Raw genomic sequence first — 27,367 nt, forward strand, 5'->3', positions numbered from 1 at the left:
CGTCTTCATAAAAAAGTACAACAATAGAAATAACTAGATGTAAATAGTTTGATAATCAACATATATTTGCGCGCGTTGTTGTTTTGAAATCTCGCGCTTTATATAGCGTATGTTCAAGTAAACACATTCGAAAAGAAAGCAATAAATTACATGCGATGTCGTAAAAAGTAAACTCCATTCGTTTTTAAACATTGACGGGCACTTTCACATGTTTTGTTTTGTCGACTTCAGGTCCAAAAAGAAATACTCTTAGAGATTTCTGGCATATGGTTTGGCAGGAGAACGTCTGCAAAATAGTGATGGTCACCCAACTGGAGGAAGATAGAAAAGTATTTGATATTATTCAAATCGTGTTAGATATTGAATATATAACGTACATTCACAGGAATATGAAAGAATGTTTGCTTTACTCTTAGTTTAAAATCTCTTCCTTTATAATGTACAATCGAGTAAACATTTAAAAAAAAAACATTATTATCAACGCGTTATATTACCTTACAGTATTGTGCAAGCATGTTTTATAAAATTCAATGTAAGTAGCGCATTCAAAAACAAACTACATGTGTAAGCATTGTAAACTACTCAATTACCATTGTTACAAACAGCGTCAACAATTTGAAAAGCAAGCAAAGCAAAGCCTGCCTAACAAGTGTAATGATTCATAAGTTTGAACATTTCTGTGATTTAGTATCGGTTATTAATACAAATTAAACGGAAGTCCAGAGTTTGTGAGACTAGCACATCCATCTCAACCTTAATATTTTGCATTTAGCACATTTTGTATTAGTTTGGTGACATAACTATTGCGATACCAAGAACAACTCTTTAATGAAATGTTAAACAACAAGTCAATGTTAATTACAAACGCCCAAGGTTAACATGTTGTTTAGCCAAAGACATGAAATTGTCTTCTTGATGTATATTGTTTTGTTTGACTGGCGGCTGTCTAACCAAAATTTATATCCCTTTTTGGTCTTGTTTTATTTTTATCCAAAACAAACGAAATAATAATGCAATAATGTATAACTGTAACGTTGTAGAAAAAATGTGAACAGTATTGGCCACAGGCAACTAACAAACCGTTAATAGTAGACTGCTATACCTTGACCATGCAAGTAGAAAAAGAACACTCCGAGTATGTGTACAGGCTGATTAAAGTTGGACACAAAACGGTAATTAGCATCTTAATGTTGATTAATTTCCTTAAAAGACAACACTGATGATACAAACAACAGAGCTCATACGGATGGTTATTGAACCTCACGTTTGTTCATGATAATAATCCTAAACACACGTCAGTTTACTCTATAACTAACTTTTGATATAATCAGATGAAATATAATTTATAATAGAGGATCTGAGAATCAGTATTTACAAATTGAACAGAGTAGCGCCTGAGCTTTATATTAAATTATTATATTATATTATATATAAAACAAAAATACATGAAATGTATTTACTACTGTCTGTAAGAACAATTTTGGTAATGAAGTCTGAAATGTTGTATAACAAAAAGACACCAATCAGCGCCCTTGTCATGTTTGTTTTTCTCGTAAAAATCTGTAATGGTCTAGAGTTCATTGTCTCTCGAAATTCAATGTGAAAATTTTGAAAATGACGTATTGTTTTGAATAAAAAGCAAAAATAATAATGGTTTTATGTTATTTAGTTTTTAAAAATCATAGTATTCATTTTATTATATTAGGCAAAAGAAAAACGAAAGGTTCACCATTATCATTTTACTCAATGGCCTGATCACGGTGTTCCAGACAGTATAAAGCTGGTGAATTTCTACAGGGCAGTCAAAAACAATAACCGTAATCAGCATGGACCACTTTTGGTACACTGCAGGTATATTTGTTTCGTCAAGAATTACTGTTTACATCTATCATACAAGTGTGAGGTTTAGCTAGCTATCAAACAAGGTTTCACCCACCATTTTCGTCGGGAAATGCCTTAACAAGATTGTTTCCCTTTCGTTACAATGGTTGATATAGTAATGTAAACTTCCTCTTTTTTATTTTAACTTGGAGTTCGGTATTTTTTGTTGAAACGTTTTTTACAATTTATAACAGTCTGGCAATTGTGCATGCATAACATTTGAAATCTTCTTTTCAATAGATAAAAGCGTCTTTGATCCTATACCATGTTTGAAACGCAAATTATAATGCTATATCTAAATGTATAAGCAGAAAATTATGAAACGGAGAAATAAAAATGAGAAGAATTCTTGACAATCGTTTATAGTAAAATAATGTTAGACAATAACATGTTATAAGATCAAGCAAGAAAGTGTAGCTGGATAATTAAACATATTGAACGGATATAGATGCCAAAAAACCACTCTAACAATATTACAAAATGCATCAAACGATCTCAAAGTATATGTGATGTAATTGTATGTTTGAAATATTGAGATTATCTGCTGGTATTTTCGTTTCATATTGGCTCAAATGAACAGAAGCGGTAAACTTTTTTGCATTATTCAGTTTTCAGAGGCGATCTCAGTTTTTAGCAACAGCAGAGCATGTTTTAAAATCTTTAAAATTGAATCAAACTTAATAGTTTTAACATCTTTCTGAATTGTATAAACATGTTGTATTTTATTTAAGTGCTGGCATTGGCAGAACGGGGACATTTATTGCTATAGATTCTTTATACGAACATGGAAAATCAGTTGGTTATGTCGATATCGTGGAATATGTGAAGATTATGCGGAGGGACAGACTGAATATGATTCAAACATTTGTAAGTATAATTAGGTTATAATTGTAGTTAAATCTTTGTAAAATAGATACAATACAAGCAAGATAACAATTAAAATGCAGTGAATCAAGCTGTGTAGAATTTCCCTTTCTCGTATTTAGTTTTGTTATTTGATAGTTTTTAAATTAGTTAATTACTTTGTTGAACGACTTCTACATAATGAAAATGACTTCTTATGTCTCCGTTTTTACATTTCAATCATTTCATAAGTTACGGCATTTTTGTTCGCAACACCTTTAATGGGTCACTTTAAAAAAAAGAGTGATCCTATAAAAGTAAGAACAATGGGCAATGGTCAGTGGCCGAAATTCTAAACAAAATAGTCAAATAATGATAAAAAATATATATACATAGGATAAATATTCTGGAAATGATAATTTTGTTATTTACGTGTACAATAGATCAGATGACGACCTACCCAACCCCCATTTCTTTCGAACATGTCACCAAACGTTCATAGTTTCGGACATCTTTCAATTACTGTTATATCTCGTTTCCTATAATTCAAAAACATATCTTAAATAGAAACATTCATGCAACGGTTATCCTTGCCCAGAAGTAACAGGTACATGTACGATCAGCTATCTCAACACAATCTATTTACTATTACCGCTATATTTGGAGAAATGTAAAATTTCTGAACAATGATTTACAACCCTGGCCTGCGTTATATATATATGTATGATATATAAATAATACAGGTTCATTGGCCTTCTTTTTTGTTTTTTTCTTATTATCAACATCATTTCCACAACTTGTTGTTGTCTAAATCACACGGGAAACAACAAAAAAGTCCGAGATAAAACAATTAATAATATTTAAATAATAGTTTATATCTTATTGATGAACCCTCAATTTTAAAACAGTTTTTGTGCAGAAGCAACGGTTTGGAAGACGCATCATGTCCGTAAATGATTTTGATTGTGAAAACAGTGTGCTTTGATCCTTTCTAATAGATACGTTTTCTGAAATGCATAATCTATAAGAAATATATACGGTAATTGATTCTATACTTCCCGAAATACTAATTTGTTGACAGTGACATGCTAATTTATGATGATTTATTTCAGATGTATTATTCCTGTCTTTTAAGTGTACTTTGTATAAACTCATAACAAGTACACTACATGCATTTGATTTTTGGACGAAACATGCCGACTGCATATATTAATTCACTTAATATTCAAAATTTGTCAAAACCGTTTTCATTCAATAGATAACGACACCAATGTATGAACGGTTTAAACTTTTGTAATGATGTGCACTGATTTTGAATGATCGAAGGATTGCATAGAACTGGAAATTTCGAAAACTAGTACAGTATTTTAATTGTTATATAATCAAGTTCGTATTTCTTAATTCCTTTATGAATTCATGTCAGAAATCATATAATTTTAAATTAGATTGCCGATTTGCCCGATGCATATACCTGACAACATCCAATTTGAAAATTTAGTTTTACATGCAAACTATGAAAATGAACTTCATTTCATTTCTAATATTTGTTAATCACTACATTACGACTGAAATAGTGTTTATCAAAGTTGATACATAAAACGTAGAGCTCAATACTTGTAGGAACAATATGAGGCTGTGTTTGAAGCATTGCAAGAATTGTTCACCGTGCTAGACACATCTATTCCAGTGAAAGATTTCAGTAGATATGTTGACAAGATACAGGATAATGCGACAATTCCACAAAACCAAAAGGTGTACAGATTAGAGTTTCAGGTAAGTAATCTTATATTAACGGAAGAACTGATGATGTACGGTTTTTTTATGTAATATATAATGATACATGATTTCAAATTATATTTGAGTTGCCAGGTAAGGTTTATATGTTACATTTCCGTTTCTGAATTCCCTTTTTTTGTTGTGACTTAGTGAAATCTTTTTCCAAAGGTCAAATATAGTAGAAACAAAACATTGAATCATCTAATACATGTTCATCTTCTCAAAAGGGGATGCAATGTGATACTCACGACGGATAAGTCTACAAGTAGCCATCAAAATCTACGGACAACAATATCAATATCTGTTTTCATGTTGAGAAAATAAAAACAGAAAACAGAACAATCATCATAATCATTAGTGTTGTGAAAGGGGAAATAATTGCGTGATATAAGTTAAAAGAATAAAATATTGTGTTAAATGAAATGTGGGTATACGAATTCATTAACAGACATAAAACATCAAGATATATAACAATTACAATCACTGATGATTGTTCCGTACTTGTTGTGGGATTAACAAGTATACTCAAAAATCTTAATTTTGAATTCATCGTTCAACACGCATTATACACATGTTGTACAAATCAACTCAATTTCCGACTCATGACATATGTTAATACAAAGTGATTAAGGTATACAACCCCCTTGACCATATATAGGAATATAACGATTACGTGTCATCACTTGCAATGAAGATTTGTAGAAAAGAGTAATATATACGGTTAGTAGTCATGATGAGGTCTGACTAAAGTCTTAAACTTTGGTACGTTATTATTTAGGTTTTGTACGTAACAGTCAGTTGCAAGATATTCTTAACAAATAAATACTTATATCAGGTTACTGCTGTTCTGTAAAATAGACATATTTGAATTTAAGAACTATTTTGTTTGCGTATTTATGTTTCACAAATATATATGTTATCTGTTCATATAAAACACATGCTCATCGCCGCGATGTAGCCTTTTTGCGCATATTCGGCGTAATAATCATCAATCAATGGAGCAACCAACAATGCATCATACTAGTACTTTTTTTAATAGAGGTTACAAAGTCTTCGTCCGTCACATTTTGCTGACAAATATACATCTGCAAGACTAAAGGAGAATATTTCTAAGAATGCAGTGAATGATATTTTACCAAGTGAGTGTATAGTATATTCACTAATTCATTATGCATAATGTATACGCGTATAATTGCAATTTTCTTATATAAAAAAAAGCCACAATGTTTCAATGGAGGGAGTGAACTGCGTTTTCCAAAAAAAAAGAAAAAAAGCAAGAAAGGTAGCTTATCATAATATGGTTTTAAAGTTAGTTAATAAAAGTACAAATAATTTTTTCTACTAGCCTGCGGCTTTATATATTTTGCAATCAATTTCCAAGCATCATTGAAAGTAAACGGGAGTGTATGTTATACCTGTTAACCTATAAGTTCAAAAGTTAAAACAATAAGGTAAATTGAGGTAAGAAACAGTAAAAAAGTAAAATTCTGATGTGGACAGTTGGAGTGGTGGTACATGCTATATGAAAATGTATAGAAAATATATAAAAAAAAAACAAATCATATGTTGCGGTTGCAGTAGTTGTGTCGATCCATTCACTACTATAGCTGTTGTTAAACGAAGGATAACATAAAAGACTCGACCAAAATCTTAATGACCTACTTTACCAATGCCTTTTACATTAACGACTGGCAGTAAGACATTGAAAAAAATGTATGCCATTCCCCCTCTGTTGTGAAACTTTAATTGTTTCATTGGATCACCTCAGGAATTGAATAGCAGTAGGTCACTCGGTTGAAGAAATGAGCTGTTTGAATCTATTTGTCAAGAGCAAGATAATTTCTTAAATAATTCCTGATGTTATGTATATGTTTGGGTAAATATATACATATAAAACATATAAACATGGGTAATATTGAATAAAATATGCCATAACAGATTTTAGATGTGTGTTTCAAGGAAATCATCTGATTGTTTTTTGTTTTGTTTTTGTCCATTTTATTGTTTATGTGAAATAGATATTAATAAAATATCAACGATTTAGATAATAACATTTAAAGCCGCCTCATCTAGAGTTAAGACATAAAATGTAGATGGAATGTCTTATTGAGACGAAACATCACGAATATAAATCAAACTATGTAATCTTGTGGCGCTATGAATCAACAAAAAATATTGCAATAAGTTTAATTAACGTCTTAGACTATTCATTGGAAATGTTTTGACATATTCCTCTTTTTGTTTCATTTCGTTTTCTTTTGCATCGTAGATGACGAATACAGGCTATATCTTATGTCCTTGGGCAAAAACAAAAACGATTACATAAATGCAGTTATGATTCCGGTAAGTTTTTAAGTATCGTAAAATGTGTGTTTGGTAAAATTATGTTTAATACAAGAGCAGTTTGGTTAATTATTATTTTGAAGATTGAGCAGTCTGTAGAGGATTACTTTCTATCTATTCTCATTGTAGATTATACCATATTCCCGTAGCCTTGTTTTTTCTCAAATAGATTAACATGTATTTATAAACGTTACAAGATATATTGCATACACTTTTTAAGTTAAACATGTAAAACCTTTTGGTTTCCATATACGTGTTTGATTGTCTTTTTTAACACGTGTGAAATAGTATACATATATAATGAAACTGTTTTGTAGTATATAATAGAAATACAAAGGATATGGGGTTTCCATTTATGACACAAAATCAGTACATGCATAGCAAAAACCACTCAAAAAGCAAATGAACAGCGCTTTTGTTGCTGTTCCACATCTAAAAGTCACAATGAGGCCTTCGACACGGAGCAAAATAAAACCTCTCACCTCACTGTAAGTTTAAGACAACCCCGAGCACCGGTTTGAGCGAAACTATTAGCAAAATTCGGATAGACTTTGTAAGATGTATCACCACCAAATCGGGCCCGGTCAAAAAAGAACATATTGGAAAGCGGTACATATTTGATAGTTTCTACGGATACTATTAGGTATAAATATAAAACTTTGTAGAATATATTTTAGTTATTAAGGTATCAAATGAAAGCTGAAGGACTGGTGATCCTTGTAGAACACATATTGACTGATAATTTTGAATAATACAAAAATGTATGAATTAATTCTAAAATTTAGGGCATATGGTGCCTGTTTCACAGATATGAAGTACCTGGTTGGTGTATGCAAAGTTCGGGTAACCAGTACGGTCTGATGTATCAATAACGGTATATTGATCCCCTCTAAAATGTTTGGAATTGAAAAAGTTAACGTGGATAGGAATTAGGGCCAAGAATAGTGGTGTGTGTCTTATTAAACTTTTAGTACACAAACTGGCCTAAAATTGAGAAAATGATGTGGCACACATAAGAGTAGTTATCTCAAGAATAAATACACCATAACTTGAAAAATAGAGAAGATCGTGCATATAAATCACGGAAAAATTTTCTTTGGCCTCCACACAGCACAAGAGACAAATTCCGTTAATATAATAGAAAAACAAAGGATATTGGGTATTCATCCATGTCACAAAATTCGTACACGCACAGCACAAAACACACACAGAGTAAAAGAACAGTGACTGTATTGCTGTTCTTCATCTCAAAGTCACAGTGAGGCCTTCAACATGGAGAAAAAAAAACAAAAAGATAAAATGAACGCTTTATAATTTTTAGTATATTATTTGACACTGCATCAATTACGAAAACAACATTTTCAAGTATTCAAACATATATTAGTAACTTGAAGCAAATCAATCTTATGATTTCAGGGATACTCATCACACGGAAGCTTTTTGGTAACCCAATGTCCTTTGAAGGAAACTGTGGTTGATTTCTGTACAATGGTGTATGATCATGATTCCAGTATTGTTGTTTTACTGGATAAACTTAATGAAGTGAGGCAATTATAAACTACTTTAGTTGTATTGACATCACAATTATGATTAAGTGCAAAAAATAAACTCTTGATGGCATGAAAACTAATATATGCAGTTAATCTGGTTATATTTACATTTGTAATGTAATCAGCAGTAGTAATTGAAAGTTATAAACATTTTAATTGGCCTAAATTCTATTTACGATAAGATTGACATTTTCTATATTTTCTGAATAAATTTACATAATCGAAGTATAAACGTATCAAACTTGAAATTAGATAAAGTCGCTAATGCATGCTGTTGAGTATATGCCTTGACTGACACACACAGAATTTCAGCATTATAAATGAAACATGGAAAACTTTTACCACATATTTCTCATCACGTAAAACAACTGTAGCGTACATGTATATTGTAATGATAATTCGTGACCAAAAATGTCAAAACAGAAAGCATATCAACATGGTTATTTGTGACATCAGAATATCAGAATATCAGTGGCATTATGTTAAGGCTGAAATCATTTCGAGGAGTTGGTGTTATTAACAGATCTTTGATATATTTATATATTTTTTTTAAACGCATTTTCAGCCTTTTCGATATACAAACAAAAAAATTAAGACATAATTTATAACTATATATCTATCAAATAAGACTATGTTGACCTCTATATGTCTCTTATCTGTGTCACATGTGGTCATGCATTAATTACGTATTGCTAATTCTCCGTTTTAGTTTCTGGAGAAATTGTATAGAATTAAGTTTGTTAAAATGTATAAAATACAAACCTGACAGGTTATAACTTTTAAACATCGTTCAACAAATGCTTTAACGATGAATCTTTCAACTCCATATGTTTGAACATTCAGGTTTTTTTTTGTAACGTTATTCGGGACAATCGATACTTATTAAAAAAAAATACTGTATGCACATGATCTCAGAAATAGTGTGTCTGCATTGTATGGTTAGAATTAAATGAAGCGTAATTATACTAATTGCTTCATTGACAAAGAACTAGTTTTTATAATAATAAGGAATATGTATATATTAGCTTGTCAAATGTACTTTGGCGTCTGGTGATCGCTGTCTCAAAAATATTCTCTCTGCAACTTTCACAGTTGAACCGTTTTAAACAAATGAATAAATGAACTAAGTAAATAAAACACTGTATTCAATACTTTCTGATCCGAAGTAAAATGAAAATAACACTATATTAATTGGTTGGGTCTGAAGCGCTTTGTCATACAAGTGAGAGGTTTAGCTAGCTATAAAACCAGGTTTAATCTACAATTTTCTACATAAGGAAATGCTTGTACCAAGTCAGGATTATGACAGTTGTTTTCCATTCGTTTGATGTGTTTGAGCTTTTGATTTTGCCATTTTATAAGGGACTTTCCGATTTGAATTTTTCTTGGAGTTCGGTATTTTTGTTATTTTACTTTTTACGTAACAATTTTATAAGTTGGTTTAATTTAAGGATGCTCCATTATGGTCAGGAAAAGACAAAACACTAGCGTTTGAAAATTTTAACATTGACCTAGATATTGATAATACACCGGAAGAAATCCAGCTTTCCCTGGTTCATCGAGGGGTAAGAAAATAAGACAAATTTTAAATAATGGTAGAATTGTTACTTTTGTAATATTCAGGACACAAATGATATGATCATTACAATTGGACTAGGGTTCATGTTGCATTTTGTTACCAATAGAATTGTTATTAAAATACGTACAATTTCGTCCAAACGATGGGACAAGAAAAGTGTATATTGTGTTACATCTAGCATACACCTCGACATATTGATAAGTGTGATGTAGTAGTTGTTATTTGTTATGTTATGGGTGTAAAATATACGTTTGGCATTTGGAAATGAACCATGATACATTGCAAATGTTTAAAGTGTTATTTCTAATTTCATATTCAATATTTTGATTATGTAATAATACAAAACATGCAACTCATATTGGTATATTTTACATACATGAATATCCAATATAAGTGGCTAAATTCCTGTTTACTGATAGACATGTCTATGATAAGCAAATATGGTCTGATGAATGTAAAAAGCATTACAAGTTTATGGTACTCACTTAGAAAATAACCACTTGCTAATGACAGACATTTGTGTATAGACATATACCCAAAAGAGAATCCAAGAGTGTAGTATACTGTTATTATTATCTTAGCAATGCAACTGAGAAGAGGGTTACCAATAAAAAAGGGCACAGCCAGCTGTTCTACATTTGAAAAAAATCGCCACAATTTCACAGTAAATATTTAATTTAGTACCCACGCAGTATTTTATAAAACAGAATTTCATTAGAACAATGTAAACAATCGGATTTCAGGAAGTGAAATACTGACTGTTATAATATTTTACATTTCCTTGATAATGCAAACAATACTACCCACTGAAAACTATAGCCTTAACAGAATGAAAGCATCTATAATCTAAATGTGTTAGTGTTTGTATTTTTAAGATTCAACACGAAAAAAGGTCTATATTTGTTTTATCTCCAAGAGAAATTGAAAGTGACAGTACTTTGCTACCGTCAACAACGAATATGCTTGTACTATTGCAAAGAGTAATCGAACAACGAAAACAGCAAACAGGTCCAGTGACTGTCGTATGCAGGTATGTTACAAGTTAGACCTCTTAGGTTAATTTGGCAATGCAAATTAGACTTCTAAAAACAATGAACTCATGTCTCACCTGAAATAAATAACACAGGGATGAAATATGATATAACATCCACTAACAAATGCTGGTTAATTAATGAAAGCCTCGAATAGCGAAAAATTTCGCAGCCCTTTTTTTTTAAATGAAAAAATATCGGTACACTTTCTAGTATGCGTTTTCCGTTTTAGTTATTACACCAACATAATTTCTAGATTAGTAAATACATTTAGTGTTTAGTTTTCAGTATCATTGTAGTATTATAAAGGACAAAATTTAAAAAAAAATGTTTTAAAATTATCACATTACAAAATACTAAACAAATCAGACGACATAACAGTATCGTTGCATTTAGAAAATGACACTGGTTCTATTCTATTATTATAACTACTTGGATTCTGTTTTTAATATTTCGAACCCAGAAAAATTATAAAATGATTCTTAATCAATTTTTCCTAATGTTAATGAATTGCTTCCTTTATCCATCCCTGGTCTGACATGACCGCGGATAAATAAAATGAGCAAGGTATGTTTTCTAAACATATATTTTTCCAGAAATGGTGCTACAAAAAGCGGACTGTTTGCATTAAGTTTGATTTTAGAGAAAATGAAGATAGACGATCAAGTCGACGTGTTTCAAGTAATAAGAACAATACAAATTCGGCGACCAGAATTCTTGACAAATTTTGTAAGTTTTCCTCTAAAGACATTGATCAATATGAAATACATATACATCACAGAAGCTGTCGAAGCCATATTCCTGATTTGTTATATAACTGTTAGAGCCATACAAAAGTGCGAAAAAAGCATCAAGATCATACAAACATATCAAACATACATCACCTTAAGGATGTAGTCATGTAAGGTTTAGGAATTTTTGTCAGATGTTCGGACTCATTGGTTTTTTTACCCATATCACTCACTTTTCTTTTCATATAAAACTTCAATACATTGTAGCTCATAAAAGGTCAGTTACCAAAATTTAAGCAGATTCTTTTCTTACGATTTGAGACCCAAATAATGCCAATGCTAAATATAAGGTAAAAGTCCGAGTCAGCCTTTTCTCGCCATTTTTAAAAAACATTGAATATCTCGAAAAGGAGGTCCATAACCTATCAATGTTTTTAGCTTATCTTGTTCCTTATCTAATGGTCTTCTGATTCATAGTATCAATTTTAAATTTCAGATTTTTTAAACTTCAACCTACTACATCCTTAAAAGTACAAAAGACATGTAATGTTTCTCGATTATATTCCTAGCCTTATACATGTATTCATTGAGTTATAGATCTAATAAATTGTAAATTCATATCATTATTCGACAACATGAAACCTTATTCAAACAAGTCCAATAGTTATTCACATACATGATCAACGTAAGATGGTGATATTTTTTTTATTTTTAGGATCAATACGAGTACTGTTACAAGTGTATCAAAGATTTTCTAGAAAGGGATTCGGTATATGCAAATCTTTAGTTCAAAACAGTTATCTGTTTGAGTAAGCAACGGATTTCTGTACACGTATATTTCGTCATTAATATGAAAAATAACCTTGTATGGATTTCCATACGGTAGTCTTATATTATGTTATAAATACAATGTGTATAATAAATATATTTATATAAAATTATGATGATTATTCGTATGAATGACTGGTCCAGTCGACAACATTATTAGTTTATAAGAAGGAATAAATTGTATCTATATATCTTTTTAAAGCTACTAAGGAATAAATGTTCTTTCCAATGAAATATGATCGTCCGCTTGGTATTTCTTTTTTCAAATAAACAATATTTCCTTTTGTGTTAACATGGTTAAGGTGCTATAACACAAATAAATAACTAGAATATTGTGTCTTTTTCAAAATGGCATATTAAAAAGGGGATGCAGACAATGTATTGTTATACCTGTTGGTGGATGTTGGTCTGCATAATATGTTGAACAGGTCGATATTGATGAATCAACACAACGTGTAGAATAATCACTACTGTAACTATTAATTTGGTGATGTCTGAGTGTTAGATAGAAGTCATTGACCAATCCGCTATTGTGTGATACCTAATCAATTGGTATAACTTATCAACGAATAATGTATTTTATAAGAGTAACAGGTCGAGTGTTGCATGTGCAGCAGGATCTGCTCATCCTTCTGTTGCACCTGAGATCACCCCTTTTTTGTGGGGTTCGTGTTGCTCAGCCTTTAGTTTGCTATGCGTGTATGTCTTTTGTGTACTGTTGGTTGTCTTTTCGTGATTGTTTGTTTTTTGACATGGCATTTTCAGTTTGTTTTCGACTTATGAGTTTGATTATCCCTTTGGTTTCTTTCGCCTCTCTTTTACTTATACAATTTTTGTTTTTCTATTAGATAAAACATACGCCTCGTGATCTTTCTTTGATTTTGGTTAATATATTTAGGTCGTTTGTTTTGTAATTAACCTCTTCCCCTGTGTTGGTTCTTTTACACTTTTGATTTTCGAATAATCGGCTTTGAACGTTTTTGGTGAAGGGAAATAAGCTATACGGACGCATTACATTGATAAAGATTATTTCATTTTTTTCAAAACGTTCATGTCATATGCAAAACCAGTTTCTCAGATAACAACGCACGTGAATGTAATACTTTCCCGATTAAATAAATCTTGAATAGCAGGGATATATGTATGTATATCATATATTGATATTGTACAAACACTGAAGAACAGCAACCAATACAAGACTATAGCATGGCATGAATTCCTACCAGCTGATATAATAATATTTATATACTGCAGTCTTTGATTATTCTTTGCTGGTACTTGGTATTTCCATGCATTTAATCATGAAGTCATAATAGAGTTTGGTGCTTTTCTTTCAGCGATTTCTATTTGGGTTCGTTTATATACCTTTTTTTATGCCATTGGCCGAGCATTATGTACATGTATCATATTTTAATTAGTTACATGAAAAATGAGACATCATCGGAAAAGTGCGTTAAAAAAGAAATTATCGTGTGCTTGTTACCAGAAAAGAACGTCTATTTCGAGAAAATATCAAAAATTAAGATTCATATTAAGAAATCAGATTCCATCACTGCTTTTCATACGACACGACATTGCGACAATTCCCTTCTCGAAGCACGCGTTGCTCTTCTATATGTATGGCTAATTTTCCATGTACTGGTACATATGTGGATTCTTAAGGGTTCTGAAGAACTTCTGGACAATTATAAATCTCGGTCTATTTCTGAAATTAATTCTAACATAACTTTTGATTTTTTAACCCTGTATACCAACATTCCCCATGTGAAATTATAAAATTGTTTTGAATAGACATTGAATGACAAACTTTTTTCTTATGTGACGTTTACATTTTCTGACGTCAGACACGCGAAGCAATGAATGTGGGTCTTAATTTGATAGATGCTTTTGTGCTTTTTTTGTAAATAATTGTTTGTTTTGATATTGTAACACAGTGATGACTGCTGTACCCATATTTTGACTATTTTATTTATAATGTCTGTTTTGTTCAAGCATCGTTGTAAATATAACGAAATTTGATAAGACTGTCGTACAAGTGAGAGGTTTAGCGCTATAAAACCAGGTTCAATCCACCATTTTCTACATTTGAAAATGCCTGTGCCAAGTCAGGAATATGACAGTTGTTGTCCATTCGTTTGATGTGTTTTGTCATTTGATTTTGCCATGTGATTAGGGACTTTCCGATTGAATTTTCCTCGGAGTTCAGTATTTTTGTGATTTTACTTTGTACATGTATGTATTCTTCTAAAGTAACATAGTCACAATTACAAAATGTAGAAACCTTATTAGTTAGGAATTATAAATTCTAAAATCAAAGAGTCATAACATAATTTAATGATATTTAAACAAATTTGTTTATATGCAGTGTGTATCAAGACAACCAAATATTATTCCACATTGCTGTCGGACATTTTTTTTTGTACAATTTGCAACGTAAGCGCATCAAATGACGTAATCTATGTAACCAAAATAGATGATAGTATGTCTTTAACGCCATTTTCAGCGCAAGTGGCTATATCATGACGGCCTATTATTATTGCTGGAGGGTGAAGGTTTTAGTTTTCAACATACCTGCAAATATTCCTGATTTACGGACATTTTCTCGTAAAATATAGGATATTTATGTGACTTAAAAACTTTAAAATTATATTTGAATTTTGGCATCACAGTAAAAAAACATTACTGGTCGAGAAAAGTTAGTATACAAACTTTAAAAATTAAGATAAACGTAATGTAAATAAAAGTATGAATACCTGCTAAAAACATCTAAGATTGAGGACTGTCTCTTCATTTTTACACCTTGACATCAAAGAAATCGACCAAGTAATTAGCGATCGTTGATTACATGTTCATTGTGTAAACATACATGTCAAGGTACTAGTACATGTATTTCGCCTTAAGGTAAGTAATAACAACTTTATGACTGGTGATTACGATAGACAAATTGATTTAATCAAAGAATTCATTTTTCAAAATGTTCAAGGTGCACATTTTATTGGTACATGGTGCACCATTTTTGCAAACACAGGGGGTGGTCACCGGCACCGGGTGACCACCCCCTGGATCCACCTCTGGTTGAAGCTCACAATATATCAAATCCATAAAACATTGTTGCAGCGGCAAATATTATACTACATCGACAGACATACTGATTTTTTTCTTTTGTATTACGACAAATTCAAAGACTGTGTAATAATGTGATTATTTCTGCTGCCGGCTGCTATAAAACTGTAATTTCTTCACTATACTGAAAAATTCTACAGTATACGGATATGGATAGTAAACTGTACATTGCTAGAAAACAAAGAAATATGATGCCAACGTTAAAAACGTTAATACCGTAATACAAATAGACAGGAAATCCGAAAAAAAATTGCAAAACATTGTTTAACAAAATGTTAATCTGCTAACCGAGTCCCTGTGTGTTGCATCAATTGAGAGTTTAAACCTTTAGAACATGAACCGTTTAACATACACAGATTTTATGCTTTGTTAAACCATAGTAATAAGTTGACATTTAATCTATTGTAGACATTTAAAATCTTTTGTTCAATCAATAAAATTGAAGTGCATGTGTGAATAATAGATCTAGCGTTTTTACCTACTTATATTTTGTTAGATATAAAGTACGGGTATATGCACTAACAGTTTATCTTGTACTTCCTGTTTTACAGTGGACACAATGTAATGTTGTTTGGTAGCAATGAAGGTACATTTTCGCTTTATATCATTGAACAAAAAACTATTTGAATCTTATTTTCATATCAATTTTTTAATTAGGTTGTATAAAGCGTGTACAACGAAAGAAGAACATATTAGCCTATTAGATACTGTTATGAACATCTTTTTCGTTCAATGTGATTACACTACTGAGGAAGACCCGTGAAGGGATAAAATAGAAAATGTATTTTAATTTCTAATAACATTTAATGTTATTTATCAGGAATATCTATAGTTGAAAGATAAAAAAAAAGAAAAAAAGATTAATGTAATAATAAATCGTAAATGAAGTTATGCTTAAACATGTTCATGTGTTAATTTACATGTATCTAAATTAAATGTTATCCTATGAATAAGACAAAGGCTCTAAACACTTAATTACACAGCCACTGATTTTCTTTTATGCTTCCGTTCTTTGTTACTTATTAGTAACACATATTTGATATGTTTTTTTTCTTCTTCAAATACCTGTAATATATAATACCGTGACAAAAAATGATCTTCAAACATAATTGAAATTGTGTACTATGTACGATTATCAAGTTCCTGTAGTCATGTTTTTTATGAAAAGAGATTACCGCCATGATCTTCTCATATGCATTGAAGGTTATCTTGTGTACCTTCGTCAGTCACTGAGACAACAACTGAATGACACACAAAACCAGCAGAAATGTTCCTCCATAATGACCACAGAGCGGTGGAGAATTTATTACAACTTACTTTTTCCAAAGAAACTTATGTCTTGTAGATCCCGTTACTAAATGACTACATAATGTAAAACCATTATTATAGTCCAATAAAAACAGGCATCACCATGACAAAAAAGAAAACCGACGAAAAAAAAACAAACAATAATAACTAAACACTGCCGTAAAACAAAAGACAATGCAAAACGAACCCGACCATAAACTTGTGATGAACTCAAGTGCTCTAGGAGGGTAGAGTAGGCTGTTCCTGTGCCACTGGGGACACCCGTCGTGTAATTCTATGTCAGTAAAAACACGTATATAAGTCATATTCGGTTATGTCACAATAAAGAAATGTGGTCGGAATTGAGATTACTTCAAACAGAACATGGGTTTGGTCATTTTGAGATATAGATATTCAATAACGGTCGACCAAACCATGATTGCGTCAGTAACAATCGAACGGATGACTTCAATTGTATTAATTGGAACCCTTGAAAAAAGCTTGAAATCAGTTATGTGATATAACCATACTAAATGTGTAAACGTTGTGATGTGAGGTTTAACAATCCTTTCACCGAAAACATTTTATTGAAAAATCTTAGAAAAATAGTAAATTTCAAAGTTTTGAATGAAAACCAAATTGATTGATGAAAACAATGTGTTACATGTACATTGCTGTACATATTCTAATCAACAACCGTAATGCATGTTATTACAGCTTCTGTGTTCAATTGTCTTTTTTGAGAAAGTCTAGATTGAAACCTGTCCACAACGATTCAATATAAAAATTAAATTTGATCATAATTACAAATTGAATCATGTTTCCAATTACAATGTGTGTGAATAAGTTTAATTGGTGTCCTAATTGCAGACTGAAAAGAAGGATAGAATAAGGAAATTTGTAATCATTTGACTCTAAATATAGCAACTAATAATATTTGATAAAACAAAAATGTGAAATACAGTTACCACTATTCTTAATTTGACTTCACACTTTATGAAATTTCCAGCGCTCCTTTGTCATTTTTCATTGCAAACAACTGACATTTCGTATGAAATTGCAGTAAAAACGAGGAGGAGCTGGTATGTGTTGAAGTGTTTTTCTGGTTTACCATCTTACCTTACAGCAAATATAAGATAACAAAGAGATAATTTCTGTCATTCGTACATACTGTGTTGATTAAAATGTGTTCATGTGTGAATAGAATTTGTTTTGGAGTGTGCTGTTGACCTGCACTATTGATTTAATAATATTTTTTTTCATAGATTATGGTTTTGTTTTAAATAAAAACAGAAAAAATTCTCAGCATTAGCAAAAAATGTTACAAAAAGTAAATCTGCACGGAGATATTGTCTTTTATATAAATATAATTTTATTTGGTAACGGAGCCTTGATGGCAGTGTGGTCTACGTAGTTCCTCTACATGTTAGAGATCACTAGTCTGTCAACACTAAAGTCACGAGTTCGAAATCCACTTAGGAGAGGTGCGTTCGGCTTCATTCTTAATTCACTAGGATTGGTAGTGTTCCTGTCGAAGACCGATGGATCTCTCCGGCTTGTACGCCGGCTTCCTTCATCCAGCAATAATAATAGTCCGTCATGATATAGCCACTTGCGCTGAAAATGGCGTTAAACACAAAATACCATCTATTTTGGTTACATACGTCATTTGATGCGTTTACGTTGCAAATTGTATAAAAACAAATGTCCGACAGCAATGTGGAATAATATTTTGATTGTCTTGATACACACTGCATATAAACAAATTTGTTTAAATATAATTAAATTATGTTATGACTCTTTGATTTTAGAATTTATAATTCCTAACTAATAAGGTTTCTACATTTTGTAATTGTGACTATGTTACTTTAGAAGAATACATACATGTACCAGTACATTGAAAATTAGCCATACATAACGCGTGCTTCGAGAAGGGAATTGTCGCAATGTCGTGTCGTACAAAAAGCAGTGATGGAATCTGATTTCTTAATATTAATCTTAATTTTTGATATCTTCTCGCTCGAAATAGACGTTCTTTTCTTGTAACAAGCATACGATAATTTCTTTTTTAACGCACTTTCCGATGATGTCTCATTTTTCATGTAACTAATTAAAATATGATACATGTACAATTTGGTGTCAAAGGACTGTTGTTGACTTACCTTTCAATTAGAGTTATATTAAACGTGTGAGGTAGATGTCAAGTAAAATTTCAAGTCAAAGTTCGATTTATGCTTCGTAGTCGATTAAGAATTAAGAGTGAATATTTGTGTAAAAATTCGAATTAGTGAGCTCGAGTTAAACTTCGATTTTGAGTCACATTTCGAACTAATACTCGAACTCTAATTAATACTTTAAATCAAAATCTAAATCTATCGCAAGCAAGCAACATTCTAGTTACGAACTAGCGAGCAACATTTTCTTGCGTGTCTGGTAATTTTGATTTGATAAGGTAAAACAGTTTTTGCAGAAACCTATTTTAGATTTTTTGTTCATATTTGTTTATAATATTTTATGATGGAATTGCGGTGAACCGTATTGTTGCCAGTCTATTTAATTGGTTCCATGTACATGCAAAACATAATGTCTGTAAAGAATTTATTAATATTAAGTTATATTGAATAATGTTGTTATTAGTAATCTAGAGATTTTTATGATTACAAAACTTACTTTCAGATGATTTCAAAGCTGCAACCATATGTATTTTTAATTATCATAACGACGTTTTTTGTTACAGTAACAGCGCAAAGTAAGTATAATTATACAAAATTGTACTATCTTTACCAATTGTAACATGTATCTATTATGAAATAACAATATATTTTTGAACTTACATTGATTAATCAAGTGAATCTGTAATAGTTATACACCGAGGGATAGGTGTGTCTGGATAAGAAACCCCGACGGCCGGAGGCCGGAGGGTTTTCTTGTCCAGACACGCCGTATCCCGAGGTGTATAACTAACTTACACCCAATGCTAAACCCTATATTTGTTAACATTGATTATTAAATGCAAAAGAACGGATAGCATATTTATTGACAAAACCGAACCATGATTTATAAGAAAAACATTTTTTTTTACATAAAACCCCACTAGTAACCTTACTTAGGCTACGTTCTTTCAAACTTTGACAAGTGAGTAGATTTTACAAATGTCAAAGTTGCTGTTTTGCATATTCCCGTTAAATCCTGGTGCAAATATGGATCAGCAGTTCAAGGTTGACCGTTTCGTGCATTCTTATCACACAAAAAAAAAATACACCATGCTCCTTGTATGCAGTTGTCATTATGGACGGGTAAAAGACGGACGACATTTTGAGTCAAGCGTTGGAATTGGTAGAAGAGACTAAAGATAAAGGCAATATTATAACCCAAAGTACTTAACTGTATTGATCAGATTAATGAAGGTAATCATAAATGTTTTTTTTATGTTATGGTTTTTTAAAAAAAAGAAGCCCCCCCCCCCCCCCCATTCTCGAGAAAAAACAAACATTCATATTCGGACACACTGAGGCATAGGTGTGTCTGGATTAGAAACCCGACGACCGGGGTCCAGGGGAGGGGAGGGGGGGGGGGTCTGGGAGTTATAACTCCTGTTTTTTTTTAAGATCAATGCTTTAGAATAGAGACATATGACTTGGATCAAAAATTTTACCTCCAAGCAAAGGAGTATTATAGAGCAACCATTTGAACTTCAAAAAGGGGGGGGGGGGGGGGTATGGGTTTTTGTCGGAGTCAGAAAATATTTTTTTCTCGCAAACTGCGAACAACTTTATTTAGTTTTTCAACGCTATCAATCAAATTATATTTCTTTAAAGGATTTCTTTTTATTCAAAATAGATGCTTAATATTTTTTTCGCTATTGGAATTTCCTAAAATCTGTTTTTAATATCTTGAAACACCTTGTAGTGAACACTATTAGTAATTTCTTATTTTCATGCTGCTATTTGAAAAATAATCAATTTATATTGTAATGAATAACAATGGACTGTGTTTTCGGAATGTAGAAGCAGGGGTTTCCAGAAACCCCGCTCGTCACACCCTGTGGTCAAAATCCATTGTTATTCGTAACAATAGATCTATTCAATTTACACTTGTTTCAGAAATAGAAACTATGAAGTATAACAATAGAACAATGGTGTAAATTGTGGTTACAGGAGACCAGGCGCGTGCAATGTATATATTCAACATCGAGGAATCACATCAAAGGGAATTATCACAATACTATAAAATAAATAGTTTACACTAATTGGGTGGTCATTAGGGGAATAGCATTGTGATTGCCCATGAGAAGTCAACTTTTGTTCGAGGCGAAGCCATGGGCAGTATTTGGTTTAAAGGTCGTTGGGTGTTTTATTATACCGAACAACTTTTTACAAACCTTAACAGAATTTCAGGAATCGTTTACTGAATCTTCTTCATTATCAAGAGATACATATACCATGCAGAGTAAAAGTTTGATTTGATTTTTATTATCAGTATTTTAGAAACGACTTGCAGTCAACATCTATGTACAATCTGGGGTTAAAGATTTTACAAATTGTATAACATTATCAGAAAAAAAAGATCTCCTTGGTTAGACCTTCATGACATTTCACAGAAGCTTTTTTATTATCAAAAGATAAATATTGGGTAATATTGTTTAACAATATTTTATCGTATTAAACGGATATATATATATTAAACAAACTTTCTCTTTTCTGTAGTTGATAGTTAGATACATATCAGATACCTTGTTAAATGCCGGTTGTGCGTCATGTTTCAAATTACATTCTTCAAAGACAATCTTTGCAATTTTGTTGCAACAATGTACACCAAGTTTCCTACATAACTATGGTTGCTAGGTTTGAAAGTGAGGAAAAAACCGACAAACATAAAGAATAACGAGGTTATAAACAGCTGTCTGAAGGGTGTTTTGAAATATATGATTTTGTTTTTCCATTTGTGTTTAGATGACTGAATACAATTCAATTGCATGTGTACAAAAACATTTGTTTAATTAAAATGTACAGTAAAACCTCAAACATCAGCAGTAAAACTATAATTAGGAACGTAAATGACAATGTCTCATACGCTAAAGACCGTATATTGTACATGTGTTTAACAGTTTAACATACATTTTACAATGGAATGGATGACTGTGTAACAAAATATTAGTGCATTTTAAAAATATACATTAAAACCACTAAACATATATTCGTAACGGAAATGTCAAGTATCATAGTTATGATAATCAACGTGTGTTACATTAATAGTTTAACATATTAGAAGTATCCATAACAAATAGATAGACAGTGACTAATGTAGCATACATGTAACAACATTATGCAAATGTAAACAACAAAGCCTATAGTTCAGTGGTTGTTGTAGGTTCATGTCTGTCATATTTGATTTTCGTAAATTGTTTTGTTATAAATTAGATTGTTAGTTTTCTCACTTTCGAGTTCGTTGCATTTCCGTTAAAAACTTTGGTTTTAGAGTGAACATCATTCGTGCGTTTAGGGGCATCGTCACTTCCTTCCCATATTGAGCGATCGGTTGTAAAATATTTATTGCTATATTGCACGAATTATTCGGCAAATTAAATTCTTATAATTGATAATCAGCCCTGCTATCATTAGGAAATTGTGATTAAGTACCTACGGAACAAACATTATTTCTAGTTTATCCTGCACGAAGACGTTAGATGAACTTTTATAAAGCAGGGATACAGGCAATCCCCTCTATCTGGTAAATGACGTCATGAAGGCGCGAATATTTGACGAACTTTTCAGGTGAAGGACATAACTCGAAAGTGGTCTTTTGAATTGTGTCATATTTTTCATGTCCGGGCCTTTTATAACCGACTATACGGTATGGGTTTTTCTCATTGTTAAAGGGCGTACAGTTGCCTATAATTACTTACATCCACTTCATTGAAATTTTGGTGGATAGCTGTTTCATTGAGAACCATACCACATCTCCTTATTTCAATTTATTACAAGTATAATAACAAAATAGAAAAAAGTACCCTGTAAAATGTTCACCCTTTTTTACAGTAAATCTGGCTTTACATGGAATAGTAGCACAAGAAACAACATTTAAAGACGCAGCTGGTATTTCATACAATGCAAACCTGGCAGTAGAAGGACATGCGAATAATAATTGGGCAGATGGATGTTCATCTACAGCTGATAACCAAACGACAGCATGGTGGCGTCTATTTCTTCCCAAATTAGCCTACATTACAAATGTTAAGTTTTATCTACGGAGTGATGGTAAGTCCAAAATGTTCAAACTGTTAGTTGCTCAAAACCATTATTATCTCCCATCTAGAAGCGCTAGTATGAGCCATTGTCATCTCTTGGCGTCTGTATTAGTTCGTTGTCGTCATTTTAGCCGTCCGTCACCGTCGGTCATCTGTTATCTTTTGCAAAAGTCTTCTCATCTGAAACTACTGTGCCAACTGAAATCAAACGTATCAAGAATTGTCATTGTGATATCTGGTTCAAAACATATGTCCGATGATTCTGTCTACAAACCAAAATGCAAACAAGGCTAATAATAAAACATAAGGGATTAAAATGCAAGTATCGTCTATTATTTGGTAAACTGTTGTTTATTGGGATAATCAGACGGGCCAGAAAAGCTCATTATGTACACATTTACCTAAAAATGTACCTAAATTGTCAAACGATCATTTTTTTCTCTTAAACAACGAATTGTTACGTCTTTTTTTTTTCTGACCGATGTTGTTTATTATGTGGAAAATTATATAAAGAGAAACTGTATATGGCAAACATATCAACAGGAAAAGATCTACAAATACGTCAAATTGTTAAAATTGTCTGTTGACTCTTCATCGAAGTCATTGCTATTTACTAGCGATTTTTATCCATCTTTTTGTATTCTTATAATAGATAGAAAGAAATTTTAATAAAAAGTAAAATAACAAAAATACCGAACTCTGAGGAAAATTCAAAACGGAAAGTCCGTAATCAAATGGCAAAATCAAAAGCTGAAACACATCCAACGAATGGATAACAACTATCTTATTTCTGACCTGGTACAGGTATTTTCTTATTTAGAAAATGGTGGATTAAACCTGGTGTTATAGCTAGTAAAAATGGCCCAATATGACTAGATTTACAAATTGTCACACGGTTGAAACCTTCACTCTTCTCCTTTTTATGAGTTATTACCATTAAATGACGATTTAAACCGATATTTGAGATTTTATGAATGTATCATCAGCCCTAAGTCAAGATATTTTCATTGAAAACGTACCAATTAGGTACCTTTTCCGGAATTTGTCGAGTGACGACGAATTGCCATGCGATAATAACCGGAAGCAGTTAATAAATTTTTCATATCAACACCATTTTAGAAAATATGGAATTTACGCAAATTTATTGCTATTATCATACTTTAAAAATAATTACAAGTTATTTACTCCAAGGATATAATAAATATATTTATCGTATACTCAAAGCAAATCACTTATAGTTTTTACAGTATGATAATAGCATTACATTTACGTAAATTCCATCTTTTCCGTTATGGTGCTCAGCGGGCTGATATGAAAACTGTATCAACTGCTTCCGGTTATTATGCCTTTCCGTAACGTTATCGCATGTCAATTCGGCGTCACTCGGCAAATTCCGGAAAAAACACCTCAATGGTACGTTATCAGTGAAAAGAAAAGAAAACCAAATTAGGATAGAAAAAAAAACAAATATTAGGACACAGGAAAATATATTTTGAGTAATGCAAAGCAAACGATACAATAAAATGCATTTTTTCAAAGTTTAAGAAATGTTCATTCTTGACTATCGATCTTGATTGAACGGAAAAGGCATCGTGCACGACTTTTTGACGCAAAACAGTAAGACTACTACAGATAATAAACGTTTGAATGCTAATATGTTATAGGTGTATGGTATGTTGGTGCATTTAATCCTGAACTAAGATTTTTTTTTGGGTAAAATATAACTATCCTAGACCTGCATAAACCTTTGACATAAATAACTTTAAATTTTGATAGGATAGTTTTGATTTCTTTGTTATTTCATTTCCATCGGAGACTGCCTATGAAAAAAATGAAAGGCGTTGATTTTCGAAACTATCCGAGAAACTTTCCAATTGAAACTTTATTCCTTTACATTTGTGGTCGGACGGAAAGTCAACATCAAGATTAAACAACAGACGGACAGATAGACAGACGAATGGAACGGTCTGACTGAGGAACTAAGGACTAACAAACTGCAACATTTCCAGATTTATGCCTCGCTTCGTTATGAGAGACAAAAATCATTTATTATATCTAATCATATCAATGTTTTGTCTTTTTGGTATAATTGCTGATGGTGATGATGAAAGTGATGATGATGATGATGATGATGATGATGATGATGATGATGATGATGATGATGATGATGATGATGATGATGATGATGATGATGATGATGATGATGATGATGATGATGATGAGGAGGAGGAGGAGGAGGAGGAGGAGGAGGAGGAGGAGGAGAAGAAGGAGGAGGAGGAGGAGGATGGGAGTGGGATGGTAGTTGACCCTGCGTTTTACTTGACCAACACACTACAAAAATCTATTTTCTAAAATCTGCCTTCTGATTAATTGATTGATTGATTGATTGATTGTTGAATATAAATCAATTATCTCATGCAGAAAAAAATTGACAAACGATACAGAAGGTATAATCACAGAGAGTACGTTTGAAAATTCAGACTGCCTCTGGAAAATTATGGCATGTTTGAAAGCAACAGAAATATGTTAACTTAATTGATGATGGTTAGAATGACATAATCTGGAACTTCATTTCAGAAATGTCGATCAGTATGATATCATAAACATGGAAAAATTGACTTATTTATCCTTATTGAGCCGTTTCATTCGAAGTTTGGGAAAATTTAATATGAGCAAGAATATGACACAATTTATTTGTAATTTTTTTCCTTTTTGGAGAAATTTTATTCCTCTGGTTGAGGTGTCTCTTCCTTATAAATCGGCGTATTATTTACTCAGTAAGGAGTTCCTTTAAGTCAGACTTAAATAATCGTCCTTTTTTATTTTTATTTTTTATCGTCACTGTAATTGTGAAATATAGAAAAGGGGACATGATTTTTTTGAAAATTATAATAAACTGCACCAGGAAACCATCAAACATTGTATTATTTTCTGGATTGTGACATTATCTAGAGAGAGTTATCACCGACTTCTGCTTGAACAACACTACGAGTGCCGTATTAATTAATATCTGTTTTTTGGTTTACAGAACCAGAGCGCATGAATGATTTCCGATTGTACTTTTCAAATGACACTGTGTATGCTAAAAGTGAACGGTGCTATAGAGATACGAAAAACCAAGCCTACCGAAACCTGAATCAGAGTATCGATTGCGATTTAAGCCCTACCAAGAATGTTTATTTCTTCAACAGAAATACACTCATCGAATTATGTTACATAGAGGTATATGGAAAAGTATTAAAACAATATTTTTTAGAATCAGACGGATGAACTCTATAAGCCCAATTCAATTAAAAAGAAAATACAAGTTGCATTTTTATCTAAACGAACTATTAATTACTGAATAGACATAAATAGTAGAAATATGACTGGTTCAGTAAAACTGGTACCGTAATTGTTGTTTAATTTGAGCTAACATAGCTTAATTTGACAACAGGTACATTTTGGTGATGTGCATAGATTTTTACATTGGTACCAGTGGATTATCGGATTCATTCCTGATTTCTTCGTCATACATTTATAAAATTGATGGGTAACAATTTAATGTATGCATCTCTGGATCAAATAGTAGCAAACATTAATAAAATAACACTTGATTTAATTTAATACATTGCATATAGTGAAATATATACTCATTTCCGCATAATAAAAGTTTGTATAAAGTTGTCAATTTCTTTAACACCTGTTAATTGTGCTTTAGACTTGAGTTTTAGTATATTGAAGGACCTTTGTCTGATTTTAAAAATATACTTTAAATTGTTAAATGTTCGAATTAGCTCTCGCCGCGATATAGACTTTTTGCGCTGAGGCGGCGTAAAGCAAACACCAATCAATCAATCAATCTAACACCTGTTAGCACATTTCGGTTCCTTGAGAGAGCTCAAAAAGGTTATGACCTTTAAAAAATGAAAATAACACGTTAAACTTAGCTAATCATCTACTGGGGTAATCGACAACCACACGTTGATTAAATTGTTCTAAACAATGGGTCCAGAAAGTTTTAAATGCAAAAGAATAAGAGAAATTCATATACATAACACATATAACAGGAGATGATGGAGTTTATACGTCAATTAAACAGAAACCCCACGACGGAAATATCCTTTGATATTAAAGAGAACCATACAAACTTCAAAAGTAGACAGGAG

At 31.7% G+C, this 27,367-nt stretch overlaps 2 protein-coding genes across 2 annotated transcripts in view; both read left to right on the forward strand.

The window, feature by feature from the left end:
• LOC127707267 (receptor-type tyrosine-protein phosphatase alpha-like) overlaps positions 1-13,026 on the forward strand; it is a 30,817-nt gene extending 17,791 nt beyond the window's left edge. Inside the window, exons 8-18 of the mRNA XM_052211806.1 lie at positions 232-329; positions 1,041-1,172; positions 1,706-1,851; positions 2,613-2,748; positions 4,345-4,497; positions 5,540-5,639; positions 6,770-6,843; positions 9,845-9,958; positions 10,848-11,002; positions 11,600-11,732; positions 12,991-13,026. Of these exons, the coding sequence (XP_052067766.1) occupies positions 232-329; positions 1,041-1,172; positions 1,706-1,851; positions 2,613-2,748; positions 4,345-4,497; positions 5,540-5,639; positions 6,770-6,843; positions 9,845-9,958; positions 10,848-11,002; positions 11,600-11,732; positions 12,991-13,026 (1,277 nt within the window). The remainder of the gene's footprint in view (positions 1-231; positions 330-1,040; positions 1,173-1,705; positions 1,852-2,612; positions 2,749-4,344; positions 4,498-5,539; positions 5,640-6,769; positions 6,844-9,844; positions 9,959-10,847; positions 11,003-11,599; positions 11,733-12,990) is intronic.
• A 3,156-nt stretch (positions 13,027-16,182) lies between these two features.
• LOC127707285 (uncharacterized) lies at positions 16,183-26,557 on the forward strand. The gene is made up of 4 exons (XM_052211822.1): positions 16,183-16,271; positions 19,649-19,721; positions 23,011-23,229; positions 26,248-26,557. The coding sequence occupies exons 1-4, from the start codon at positions 16,266-16,268 to the stop codon at positions 26,487-26,489; spliced, it is 540 nt and encodes a 179-aa protein (XP_052067782.1). The 5' UTR covers positions 16,183-16,265; the 3' UTR covers positions 26,490-26,557.
• Positions 26,558-27,367: the final 810 nt, after the last annotated feature.

This window comes from Mytilus californianus, unplaced genomic scaffold (genome assembly GCF_021869535.1).
Source record: "Mytilus californianus isolate M0D057914Y unplaced genomic scaffold, xbMytCali1.0.p SCAF_61, whole genome shotgun sequence".
NCBI lineage: Eukaryota > Metazoa > Mollusca > Bivalvia > Mytilida > Mytilidae > Mytilus > Mytilus californianus.

Excerpts from the sequence above, each read along its gene's own strand:
- LOC127707285 (XM_052211822.1), top strand. Across the intron at positions 19,722-23,010 it reads TGTTACAGTAACAGCGCAAA|TAAATCTGGCTTTACATGGA; the intron begins GTAAGTATAATT and ends CCTTTTTTACAG. Across the intron at positions 23,230-26,247 it reads GTTTTATCTACGGAGTGATG|AACCAGAGCGCATGAATGAT; the intron begins GTAAGTCCAAAA and ends TTTGGTTTACAG.